This window comes from Calypte anna, chromosome 7 (assembly GCF_003957555.1).
Source record: "Calypte anna isolate BGI_N300 chromosome 7, bCalAnn1_v1.p, whole genome shotgun sequence".
NCBI classification, from domain to species: domain Eukaryota; kingdom Metazoa; phylum Chordata; class Aves; order Apodiformes; family Trochilidae; genus Calypte; species Calypte anna.
In genome coordinates this window covers 17,519,317-17,532,125 of record NC_044253.1, presented here as the reverse complement: position 1 = coordinate 17,532,125, position 12,809 = coordinate 17,519,317, and the positions used below count along the sequence as shown (strand labels likewise).

General features: G+C 35.2%; 2 protein-coding genes across 4 annotated transcripts in view; one reads left to right on the top strand and one right to left on the bottom strand.

Annotated features, from left to right (window-relative positions):
• DPP4 (dipeptidyl peptidase 4) overlaps nt 1-1,751 on the top strand; it is a 38,143-nt gene extending 36,392 nt beyond the window's left edge. For both annotated transcript variants that reach the window (XM_030454285.1, XM_030454286.1), the window contains 3 exons: nt 312-384; nt 631-704; nt 1,565-1,751. In XM_030454285.1, the coding sequence (XP_030310145.1) occupies nt 312-384; nt 631-704; nt 1,565-1,663 (246 nt within the window). In that variant the 3' untranslated portion in view covers nt 1,664-1,751. The remainder of the gene's footprint in view (nt 1-311; nt 385-630; nt 705-1,564) is intronic.
• A 4,788-nt stretch (nt 1,752-6,539) lies between these two features.
• Nucleotides 6,540-12,809, bottom strand: part of SLC4A10 (solute carrier family 4 member 10) — a 112,707-nt gene continuing 106,437 nt past the window's right edge. For both annotated transcript variants that reach the window (XM_030454755.1, XM_030454756.1), the window contains 2 exons: nt 11,152-11,268; nt 6,540-6,606 (listed from right to left, as the gene is read on the bottom strand). In XM_030454755.1, the coding sequence (XP_030310615.1) occupies nt 6,540-6,606; nt 11,152-11,268 (184 nt within the window). The remainder of the gene's footprint in view (nt 6,607-11,151; nt 11,269-12,809) is intronic.

Here is a 12,809-nt window from a genome sequence, read left to right as displayed (position 1 = left end):
CATGTTAGCAATGCATTAAATGTGTATCTCACTCACAAAGCTCTTCCCCTCTGGAATTGCCTGGTACTTTGCAGACATCAGCCTTGCTAATAACTGCAGCCCAGTGCAGTGGTTTGAGTGTGAGCACAGTGCCATTGGGTATGTGACCATGCTACTTGGGGGCATAGTAGCGGATGGGGAGGCAAGGGAGGAGCAGGGGTTGTTTTTATCTGAAGGACCCCAGATCATGTCAACAGGAATCAAAGTCATCTGGTAGCAAGTCATCTTCAAATGCATAGGACCTTTTTTTCTTCTTTCTCCTTTAATTTCAGACTTCAACAGTAATGGCCAGAGCTGAAAAATTCAAGGAAGTTGAATATCTCCTTATTCATGGAACAGCAGATGGTGAGTTGTAGTTAATTAGACATTTTAGTCTTGCAGACAGGTTCACAATTCTACTACTGACAAAACAAAAGCATGAAGGGGCAAGGCAGTTACATTTGCATCAATAAAATAATACTGCTTTCTGCAACTAATTTATGTTTCAGTCAGCAGCGCTGGGGAGTCTTGTTCGTTGATTTGCTTTTCCCCCAGAGCAGTACAGAAGCAATTTTTTTGTTTAACTTTTCCGTCTTTTGTTTCCCTTTTCAGATAACGTTCACTTTCAGCAAGCAGCACAGATTTCCAAAGCTCTTGTTGATGCTGAAGTGGATTTTCAGGCAATGGTATAGTTCTTTTGTTTATCATCATATAAATGAGTTTGGATTACAAGAATAATAGCAAAAAGCTCCCTGTCATTGGGTATGAATCAAATGCCATCTTAAATGAAAGTCCACGTACTTGCATTTAATGATCAGTAACTGGGATTTTAACATAACGCTTCCATGTATTTTCTGTACAAGAACAAATGTAAAGCACATCCTTCTCCTGTTTGACCCCATTTACATAATCTTTCATTTCGTTCATTTTTTTTGTCCTCAGACAAACAGCCAAGTCAATTAGTCTTTGCATATAGCTAAAGTCCAATAAATAGTATTTTACAGGTAGAATATAAGGAAAGATTAATTTCAGTTTAGCCCAAGATAACTTGTCCATCACGTCTGGTGTTTCTCTATTGAACTTCTAAGGCATAGTTATTTGCCCCTTCTTATGCTGAACATGGTAACTTGCAGACTGAGGCACAAGCTCTTCCTTTCCTATCTATCTTCTCCCAGACCCTGGGGAGCATTGCTTAAAAGGATTAAATATAGAAGAAAGCCTAATGCCCATTAGCACATGGTTGTCCTTCAGCCAAACTTGCAGGGTGCAGACATCAGGCATCAGTCTGAGCTCCATCTCCCCTCTGTGCCAACAAGCCAAGTATTTATTTTGTATTTGAGTATGAATAGATGCTGTATCTGACACACAAAGCAGGAACTAAAGTACTGTAGCAGCTTCCCACCACCCTCCTGTCTTTGCTTCCAGGCTGAATTAGCCTCATGCTGGGGTAATTTTAAATGGCTGTACATTTTTATGTCTGTCGTGTTTGATTTATATCATCTAGATGTAGCTAAACTAACATTCTCTGAATTTTTCTTTCCCACAGTGGTACACAGACAAAGACCACGCCATCAGCGGTCAAGCACATAAGCATATTTATACCCATATGAGCCACTTCATAAAGCAGTGTTTCTCACTGCCCTAACACCAGTGTTTTCTTTGTTCATGATGGTACTTCTCAAAAAAACTCTCTAGAAAGTATAAACTTCATGATTCATGAAGATCTAAGATCAGGACTTAACAGCACCAGAATGTAGGTCTATTGATGACTTCCACAAAGCATGGTATTTGATTGTATCAGTACAATACAGTTAGTATTTTCTCTGCAATCTCTTGGATTGCAATTATAGACATCTTGCAAGAAAAGCACCAAAGCTTTCACCAAAGAAAGAATGATGATACCTGTTCAAACCAATGGCACTGGATCTCTTTATTTCCTATCATAATACTGTGATTTTAGCTTACTGTATAGAGAAAATGATTGATACTTGAGAATCTGCACAGGTAGAACCTTTTCTCTGAGAACTCTAGGAACCCACCATTGTTTTGCTATGAGAAAGATACTTTTTTTTTTTTTTTAAGAAGTTTACTTATTACTACCTGCTTTTCTTTGTAGCCCACAGTAAAACTTTACCTTCAGCACTCCAGGTAGGCTTCTCCATCTGAAGATAAGATTAGTTTTCTTAATTTCACATAGAAATGATGCAACCAACTTCTATTGGAAACTGTGCTGCCTTAAAATAATAAAGAGATTAAGCTATGAAAGGAGTGGTAGTCTGTATCATTGAAAGTGTTGCTCAAGAAACTAACTTGTAGAATTTTACAAATATCCATTAATTCTGACAGACTTACAGTGAAGTTTCTGCGTTTATATAGTGGTACCATGAAATGATTAACATGATTATCTAACACTTAGCTTCTTGATATTAGATGCCAGTGCATTGTTATGTATGTATTTTGGGTTACTAGTGACATATTAGGTGTGAATGTAAAAGTACAGACACATTAAGCTTGTGGGGGGGAGAATGTCAAGACAGTTTCTGCAACTTGTACTTACACGAGTAAAAGAAAGGTGGAAAAAAAGGTTTTGGTTTCAGAAACAAACCAAAAACTCCTTGACTCACAAAATAAGTTTTTGGGAAACAAATTGTTGAGGGCTATTACACATAAAATCTCAGGGTCAATTTATTAGTGTTTCTAATGTAGACTGGAACTGCTTTTAACTTTGTGTAGTCTACAGGCTTTCAGTTGTTTACAAGAAGTTACAGGATCCACATTGCTGATTCTGTTGACTCAAGGGAAGGAAACACAAATCACTATAAAGACAGATCATGCAGGTAGGTTATTAAAAAATTACCAGTTTCTGGATGGGGTAAAATAATTTTTGGTTTTTTAGGGTTTTTTAAAATGTTTTCTCTCCTACTGTCAGAAAGATGTATTTATAAATTTAAAAAATTAGCTTAATTAGGCTATCATACTTACTAAAGAACAGCAAGTATTCCCTTAGTGTAATCATAAAAAAAAACAAAACCAAAAACCAACCACCTTTTAAATAAATAAAACTAAAAAGTATATGATCTGGGTAAGTCTTTCATAAAGTAATGATACAGTTCCTTTTGTATCTCACCTACCTTACTATCATCTCACTGGGAAACCCTTCTACCCTGGATACATAGTCCCATTTTAACTTTCTTATCTTTGAGGCATAAAAACGTACAATGACAATGATCTTATATTTCTCTGTCTTAAAAGCATCTTTAAGAATAAAGCGTGATGCAACTTTTAAAACAAACAAAAGATATTTTATTGCTATAGTAAGTGTCTAAATAAACATCAACTTAGTGTATAATTTTCTCTCCGTTAACTCTCACTTGGGTCCAAAAAATAATGCAGGCAACAGGACAATAGAGCTGCCTCAGGGACTTGACAAGTTGCTTGAAATGCAGGAGCACTGGTAAATAACTAAACCTGAGCCAGAGAAGAAAGCTCATTTCATTAATGTCTGAAGCCACCTCTCAGAACCAGTTGTGCCTGATGAAGTGCCACATGTTAGAGTTAGTAAGGCACCTAGAAATTACCTTTTTCTCTGTATTTTTTCCATGTGAAATAGATACTTGTGGTCAACTTGTGAAACAGAGTATGTTGTACAATACACTTTGTGTAAAATCCTTATCTGAAGCCTGAGGTGTGAGTTAACATTGCCAGGCTGGGAGGGTTCCAGTCTTTGGTTTAAAAAATGACAAAGAAACCCAGAGGGATTTAATAAGATGAAGTCAACACTTCAAGTACTGGGGTTTGGCGGTAGTGCTAAGCTTGACAGCCTACATGTTTTCAAGCAACAGCAACTTAGGGTCCTGAGACTAGGCAGCAGGCTAAGCCACAGTTCAGCTGATAAACCCTTTAAATATTGTAGCATTAAGGAATTTAAAATTGTATCACCTTACCTATTGATCTGTAAAATGACCCAACTCCTGCTTCCTGGTTCCCATAGTCTCTCTCAGGAGCAAGAGGAACTACCTTTGCGACCGGTAAACTGGTATTGATTTCCCACTCTCTTCCTGTAAGAGTTCAGCTATGTGCCACCCCTGCCACTGTTCCAGTCAGACCCAGTGCCCCAGCATCAGCTGCACACAGCAAGCTGCTACCTCGAGCACTGCAGGTGTCAATGAGATTCTGCTGGGAAGTGGATGAGGACTGAGCTCTATGAGTTATTCATCTGTCAACTACATTCAAGTGTCAGGCAGATTATTACAATACCATACCATACTGTGTACTTGTTCTGGGGTTTCTAGTGTAAAAATAAGTTGAAAGTTAGTTAGGATAAATATTTATTTTCACATAACATTTCTTATTTGTGTAAAACACAATAGTCTATTCACATGTACACATAAACCTTTGTAATAAATTACATCCAAGAAATCAAGTAATTTTGACCAGGAAAATGAAATTAGAAGTAAATATAACACTACATTTGCTTTATATTGTGTGTGATTTCAGAATGTTAAGATTAACATTAGAATAGCATTTAAATTCACACAAGAACAGAGTGACTGTTTTAAAATAAAACCACTCTGAAATACTGAATAGAATATAGAATGCCATTGAATACACTGATTTCTTAATATTCTAAGAGTTGGTCAAGTGAAACTAATACATTTTGATTGTATACATTATCTGTAACAAAGTCAGCAACATATTAAAACACCACCAGGCTGCCCCCAGGACAAACCAGTATTGAACTTCTATACTAATCTTAAAACAATTGGAATCTTACAATTTATCAAGTACACAAAACAAAGCATATAATTTTAATGCATCAGCATTTTTTCCCTAGATTTACAAATACAGACATTTAATCAACTGTAAATCCTTCTTTGTGTCAATTAGATTAGGTTTTTTTCTCCATAAAAATGGCCTTTAATGGGCTTTAATAACGCTAAGTCAAATTTAGAACAGCGACCCTATTAGTTTTCAGCAAAATGCAATAATCATTTATGGCTAAAGCAGTAAAACATACACACACAAGAACATTAGAAGGAATACTTTAACTGTGCTGGATATGAAAAATTCTTCACATGAGGTTTATGGAGAGGTTAACGTGTTTTGGTTAGCTGGGGAATGTTAGAGCCCTGTAGATGACTGTCTATAAAGATTACAAGACTAATTTTTATTTATAAATTTCAAAGTAATAGCATAATTATGAGAATTAGCTTTTATTTGATCACTTAAAATGTATCTTAAAAAAAGAAATTAAAATCAGTGAATTCCAAATACTGCAATAAAACATTTGCTCCACATATCTATTAATTTAATACCTAATCTTGCAGTCCTTGTTTTACACAAAAGAACAGCTTGAAGAATCAGTAACAAAACCCATTATGAAAAATGTCTTTGTTATGGCTTTGAAGCCATATTTTAGTTTGCTAAGTTGTTATTTTTTAATTAATATATACTTGATGAAATAGAGAAGAGCTGTAACAACACCAGCAGCAGGATACTCATTTAAGGATTATACACAGTTACTCTCTGAAATTAGGTTTATGGTTGTAATAAGTAAGAGAACAATATAAATGTGCACTTTATGTGGCTGCATTTTAGGCAATAAAGAGGAAAATTATCGGGCAGCTGATAAAACTGCATGTGGAATACAAAATTTTCCCTGTTATAAAATAATGATTTGATTAATGACACAATGCAGTTGTTTGGCCCACCACGGCAACATTCATACAATATAAGATATTGTAATCACAGATTGCATTTTGAGAAATACTGTACCCATATTTCACATCAAAGGATGTGGGGTTTTTCAACTAAGGTGAGAGAATGTTTAAATATATATATTTTAATATATATTTTTATATATATATGACTATGTTCCAGTTACATACAAATTTTAATATTAAATACACTGTATTAAATCAAGGAAAACTTCACAAGTACAGAATCTGACCCTGCAGTCCTCATTGCAAGAGTAATCCATGACTTTAAAAAGGCAGCTTGAGGAATCAAATACTGTCCTTGTTAGTTTGCTCACAGGGTCAGATCAGTTGTTACTTTAAAAACTTCTTTAATGTTTGCTTGTCACTATGGGTATCCTGAAATCATTTACTTGAGTTAGGTGATTTTAATAAATAAATAAATTGGAACAAGTGTTTTCAAGTTAATCTTGAATGAAGATTATTAATTATTCTCACACAGAAAAGTAGCAAAATACAGTACAAACTTATTAACAGGAAAGTTGAATTTGAAAGAAAATTTGCTTGTTAAATTTATGATAGGAGTACTGTCAAGTGGCCAATATCAGCAAAGAACATGAAGGTTTTTTGCATCAGCTACTGCAGACTGTGACACTGAGACTAGACAATGTAGACATTTAGACAAGGTGAAATGAGACAAATATTGCACTACATTACCTGTGCTAGTTTTAGATGAAAGACAAAAGTTACAAGGTCAAATCATTTATTTTTAGTGGTTGTGGCAGTCCTTTCATTCATTTGTAAAAAAATTAATTGAAGAGCAAGTCATAGACAAGTCTCCCGGTCAATACGTTTCCCTGAGTCAGCTTTCTTCTCTTTTCTGATTTCAGCACTAGGAACAGAAGAAAAAAAAAAGTTACAGAAACACCATTATATTTATCAATGATCTACCTGAAGATCAACACTGACTGATACAGTAATTAATTTTTCATGCTGCATAGCACAAATTGGGAAGCAGGTTTAAGTTTCTGTGCTGAATGGTGCAGATGACATCAGCCAGCACTTCAGTGAGGAGGAAGGTAGAAAACTTAAGATGAACAGACAGACAAGCCAGCCAGCATGCAAGCAAAGAGCTCCCTCCCCACCCCCCCTTTTTTTTTTTTTTTTTTTTGGTAAATACAACTGTTTCTTGATTAAATTGTAATAATGGTACAGCTCTCAGACAATACCCAATACCAGCATTTTCTTAAATGGCACAAACAAGAGGTCACAATAAGTATTTTCTTTAAAATGTATTCTGTTGCTCAATGCACATTTAGAAGGAATGTTTCAGAGTGAGCAGTAGCAAGCCAATTTTCAACTGTAATACTTGGCTTTCAGTCTTGACTGGGGAGTGCAGGAAAAGGCTGGGGGCCGGGAAGTGACAATATTCCCCATTTGGAGCTTAATACATACTTCCTTATGTATACATTATAAAGAAATAACTTTCTTTAAATTAAAAAAAAAAAAAGCCCAAAAGATGACACAAAAGCCATATCACTAAGAACTCTGAAGCAGAGTTCATATTTGGATTATTTTTTTCCTTGTTAAAACACTGTTGATTTGCCTACAGAAAGCAATGTATGTGCAAAGCAGATGATTTATTTTTTTGTGAAGAGGGTTTGAATTTATAATAATGTAAATAAATAAAAATTCATGTTCTTGCAATGAGTTGCAATCACACTATGAAACTGCAAAGAGGCTTCCACAACACAGGCAAATCAAGTCTTCAACAGAGAGTGGCAAGGTTTCTAAAAAAAAAAGATGGTTCTGAGAACAAACCTGTATCAAGCACATAACCTACCAGGTTTCATGGGAATAATTCCTTAACTAGAATGAATGAGAAATAGGCTGAGTTACACATCGCTTAAAGAAAGCAAGATCAATTCTCAAATTCTTAAGGTGATTCATGCACAATTTTACAATCATCTGACATTTTTCTTCACATAAAAATTGCTTTAAGGCTACAATTCAGTTCAGCCAAAGCTTACTTCCATGCCTATGGCAGCTTCCAGAGGTGTTAATGGAAATAGCTAAAGAATACCAACTTCTGCCACTTCAACTGCCAGAGCTGTCACCTTCTGTAGAACAGTGCTAGAATTGGTTATGTTACACTTTCTGCACACAAAGAGTATGCAAACAAATTCCTGGGGGGTGAATTTAAAGTGCTGCAGTACAGCAGGCAGAGAGTTACCTGTGCTTTGTAAAAGCAAACACTGAGACTGTTGTCTGCCTTACAGTCTACAATATATCCACATTTTTAGGTGCCTCTGTGTTACCAGGAAAGTCTTCTATTTAGGATTCACATCTCAGCATCTCCTGCAGATGTGGGCTTTAGTGCCATAAAAAAAATTGGGAAAGAAAAAAAATAATAGTAATAGTAATAATAAGAATAAAAATAATAATAATAATAAGAAGAAGAAGAAAGACAAGTCCAGTCTTTTACCACTAAAATATGTAACTGGAGGTCTCTTCCTCCCTTCCAAGGGAATAGCCTAACAAACCCAAGAAGGAAGGTTCAGGATACAGGATATGTGTATCTTCGGGTAAAGAAAATGACTCGATACCACCTACAAAGTGACAGATGCCTCTTTCTCCAACACCTTAGAAGAACAGCTAGGACCAACTTTTATGCATAGTCATATCTTCTGTATACATTTTTAAATTGTTGAATTGTGAAGGGCCTAATATTTTAAGCAAAAACAGAGGAAGATATAATTACAAATAACAATGAGGGCTATGTCTCAGATAGGTGGCTGGGTGTTCAATTCTACCAAGACAGTCTTGAAAGCAGACATTCAGATCCCTTGGAATTTTAATAATGATAACTTAAGTTTGGAAAACTGCAAAGTTCATGTGCCTCTATGGTTAAGCAGCAGTTGACTACGTGAATCTCATTTAAGTCTCCTCTTTAGACACTTAAGTGTCATTAGAAGTCTGGGATGTAAGAACTATCACAAATTACATACTACTTCAAAGAGATAAGGGCAGGATAAAAGCTTAGGACACATATTATCTGTGCACCAGGCTAAATTGTCATTTGTATAAACCATTCCTGCCTCAAGTCTCTCTTTGGAGGTGACCTTAGTTTATTACTGGCCAGTCTTGCATTTGTCAAGTAAACTCAACTGAGTATTTAATTAGGAAGAAGAACTTTCAGAGTTTATGTATTCCAGCCTTATGTTTTTACTTGATTGGTACCGTACGTAAAAGTTACATCAAATCTTAATACAGTATCATAATTTAATTATCCTCATTTAATTATATTTTTGAAAATTAGTATGAGAAAGTAGACCTCAGAAGAGGAAAAGGAGAACTAAATACTTCTGTAGTTGAACCTCAAAAGCATCAATACAATTAACTTCAAAATAACATGATTTTTTTCCCCCCCTGGTAAGATACCCTTCACTGGAGGGAATTTTGCAGTGGAATATTGCTCATCTTGGTAATTTGCAAAAATTATTCCTACAACTGCTGTGAATCCAAGGCTTTCTTTTTTTTCTCAGTACTTCCTTAGGATTCAATTATATGCTGATGTAATGATACATACATTTAGGAATCCTGTATTTCTTCAACTCGGTCTCTAACATGAGTTATCATTAATGCTTACCACAAAGCAAACCTAGGTAAGTTTAAAGGTATTTGAATCTATGTCTGTCTGGGTACCTGAGATAAGCTAGAGCACATGAAAAAGCAAGATTTGAGGTTCTGTAGGATGTTGTTCCTTTACAACAACACACTCATACTTAAAACCATAAGATCAATGATCCCTTGATTATTTTTCACCTGAATCTTTGTTTTCATGAGCAAAGGTAAAAGAACAGGTTGAAAGTGAGGTCATTAGAAAATTAGTTTCTATTTTACTGCAGTGGAATGGCCACATCATCTTCTACCAGTGTTGTCTGGGCCACATTCTATGTGGATGCTCTTTGCTCAAAGTATCGTTGAAAATTTCACATAAAAAACATCAAAAAAACCAACATCCACCAGAAAAACTACAACTTCATACACAGTGGCTGTGAAGGTACCACCTCAGTTTCTTATCTTTCTCCAGGCTTTCACAACCTGGACAACAGAGGAACATGAGGTAAAAAAACCATAGTGCATTTCCTTAACCCATGCACCACTGTGCCAGGATTTTTTTCAGCCCATGTGTAGGGTGAAAGGCAATCAGAACTGTACTGCTTATTTGGCTGTTATCGAAATAACATTTAAATGATGACATTAGTGAGCTGCTCCATGGATGTCTGAAATGAAGATTCTCTGGTCATCAACTCGTTCATCTTGTTTATGCTCTTCAGGGAAAGAAACAACACTGAAAGTCAGCATGCCATTTTGGGGTGACATAATTAGAAAACGTATTTCACTACAAGATTTTTTCCTCTTACCACATCATTTTGAAAAATAGATTTAGAAATGGGCAAAATATAATTTTATATTTTATATTTATATAATGCATTTCTAAAAATTTAGAAATGCATCCAATTTAATATTGAAATATAGTAAATCTAGAGTTCCTAATTTTAAACACAAGAAATTTCAATATTAAGGACTTTGTCCAAGACATTTTACATTCCTCTTTGAAATTTCTTTTAATTCTGTCTCCCCAAAAATTATACAAAGTCATGTCATTTGGGTTCCTGGCAACACCAATTTGAATTGGACAATACTGTCAGGGAAAAGTTTGGGGGACAGGACCTTACCTTTGGGGAATCAGCTTCTAGAGTGATTAGGAAGGGGAGCGTATGACAAAAATGTGATATAAAACAATTAAGTACAAAACAGTTACATTTAAAATTTGTGGAAACAGGAAAATCTCTTACAATTACACTGTGCTTGTAATTAATGCCCTCTTACTTCCATAATCACTCTGTAGCACTGTTAAAAATCATTGCTTCAATTTACATTTGGCTGGACTAAAAGTTAAAAGTAGTGAAATGTTCTGAGTACAAGTGAAGTAGGCAGAAAACCAAAAACAAATTATGGAATCTTAGAATTATTTTCACTCAAAATATTAATAGATTGGATTCAGAGTGCTGGGCTCTTCATATGGATATTTCCAGGTCAGTGATGACCACCTCTTTTTCAGAAGGAAGGAACAAAAGCAAGCAGAACAAACACAACAGCTGTTGCACTATGCAGGTGTAGGTTGGTGGTTCACTACACAAGCATCAGACATGCTCAACTTCATTTTCCAGTGGCATGCAAATATTTGTGAAAAATTTTTAATAGTTTTTGTTGTTTTTTTAACAAGTGTACGTACTAAATTTTTGAGCTCAGAATATTAGGATTGGACATAAATAAAGGAAAACCTCAAGAAATAAAAGCTGAAGTATGCTAGAAATCTTTCTAATCCTTAGCAAAATTTAAAGTATAATGTAGAAAAAAACTATAAAACCTTTTAGAAGGAAAGCTTGACTCCTTATCTTTTGCATTCTCCGAGGATATCAACAGTGTCTTCCACACAGCAGTTTTTGCCATTTCATCCGAAATGTTTATCACAGATGGGTCATCTCTAGGCAAGAATAAAAGTAAATGCACAATAAAAAAAAGGAGCAATGAGAAATCAGTCCTTGTTACTTATTAACTCTACAAAAGTTCTTGAAAACTGATAGTGATTACAATAATTTCAATGGAAATTCAAAAATTATGTTAAACTTCAAAAATCCTGAACGGCTCCTCCAATAGCAACTAATCACAGTAACACCAATGCAATACCTTATTTACTTCTAACTAATAAACAAAAATGAGGAACTGTGAAATTAAATATTGCCTAAGATCTTGCAGCATACCAGTAGCATAGCTGGATTAAACCAGAATCTTCCAAGTTCCTTACAATTCTTAAAGTATTTATGCTCTGAAATTCCCCCTGCTTTTAATATCATTTTAAAAGTGATAAAAAAACCTCGACAAATTCAAAGATTTAAGAAATTTCACAAAAATGTCCCAATTGAACAAGCTCATCGCTAACTTTAAGAAGCACTTTGAGCAATTATGCCCTTAGCTTTACATGGGCTTCTCCAAATCTGTATTTACCTGCTTAATAATAATAAAGCCATAAAAGGTCTAAGGGCCTATTCCTGACTTCATGGTTTATGCATACCTTGACAGTCAGTAACCCCTTGGTAAACTTGTTTTCACAATGCTTTGGGGAACCACTTTATCAACCATTGTTTTGACTTGTCTTTTTAGCTGAAGTATAGTACCCTCACAGCACAGAAAGTAAATTATTATCCAGAGAACTCTACCTAAGTAAACAAACCATTGAGCAATATAGACCACACCTAAAGATAAATTAAGCTAAGTACTGCTACTATAAAATAGAACAAAAATGTACAGACAAAAGAAAACTACAGAAGTGTTATGAATCAAAAGTCAGAAATAGGTTGGGGTTTTTCAAAGACACATACAGTTATTTGGATTAGGAGACATTAGGGTAACTTTGTGTTAAAATATAAAAGGAGGCCACTCTGAGATAGTATTCCTATGAGCTTAACATTAATGCAGAGGTTACCATCAGCAGGTATGTCAAATCTTTATTAAGAATTTTCTTTCTAAAAACTGTAAATGAGAGTCCTTATGGCTCTTCATGTAGGTTTTCATTGTTGTGTCAACCCTGCATTATGCCTTCTCTGCCCTAGACAGCTGTTGATTCAATTATCTTGCAAAAATATTACCTTAATGTTTTAAAATTTAATACTGTAAGAATCTGATTTTTCTGGGGTATGCTGAAAAACTTTTCCTGGCTCCTTGCTAGCATCAGGGTTTGACCTGCTCTACATCTTCCTTTTGCACTGTCCATGTCAGAAGGTTCATTATGAGCAGTCTGATCCTGCAGTCCTGCCCAAGGGAAAACTTCAGCTGCTGTGTCTTTTTCCTAGGGACTGCCTGGGAGATCAGGTGGAAAGACTGGAAAAGGGCTGAGCTTGTTAAATACTGCATTATAGGGTTCAGTGCACCTACTGCCAGACAAACATCCTACTGATATGCCATAAGCATTAAGAATAAATATTGTGGCATGTTTATTTTATTGCAACTCACCTAAAAGAGGAAAGG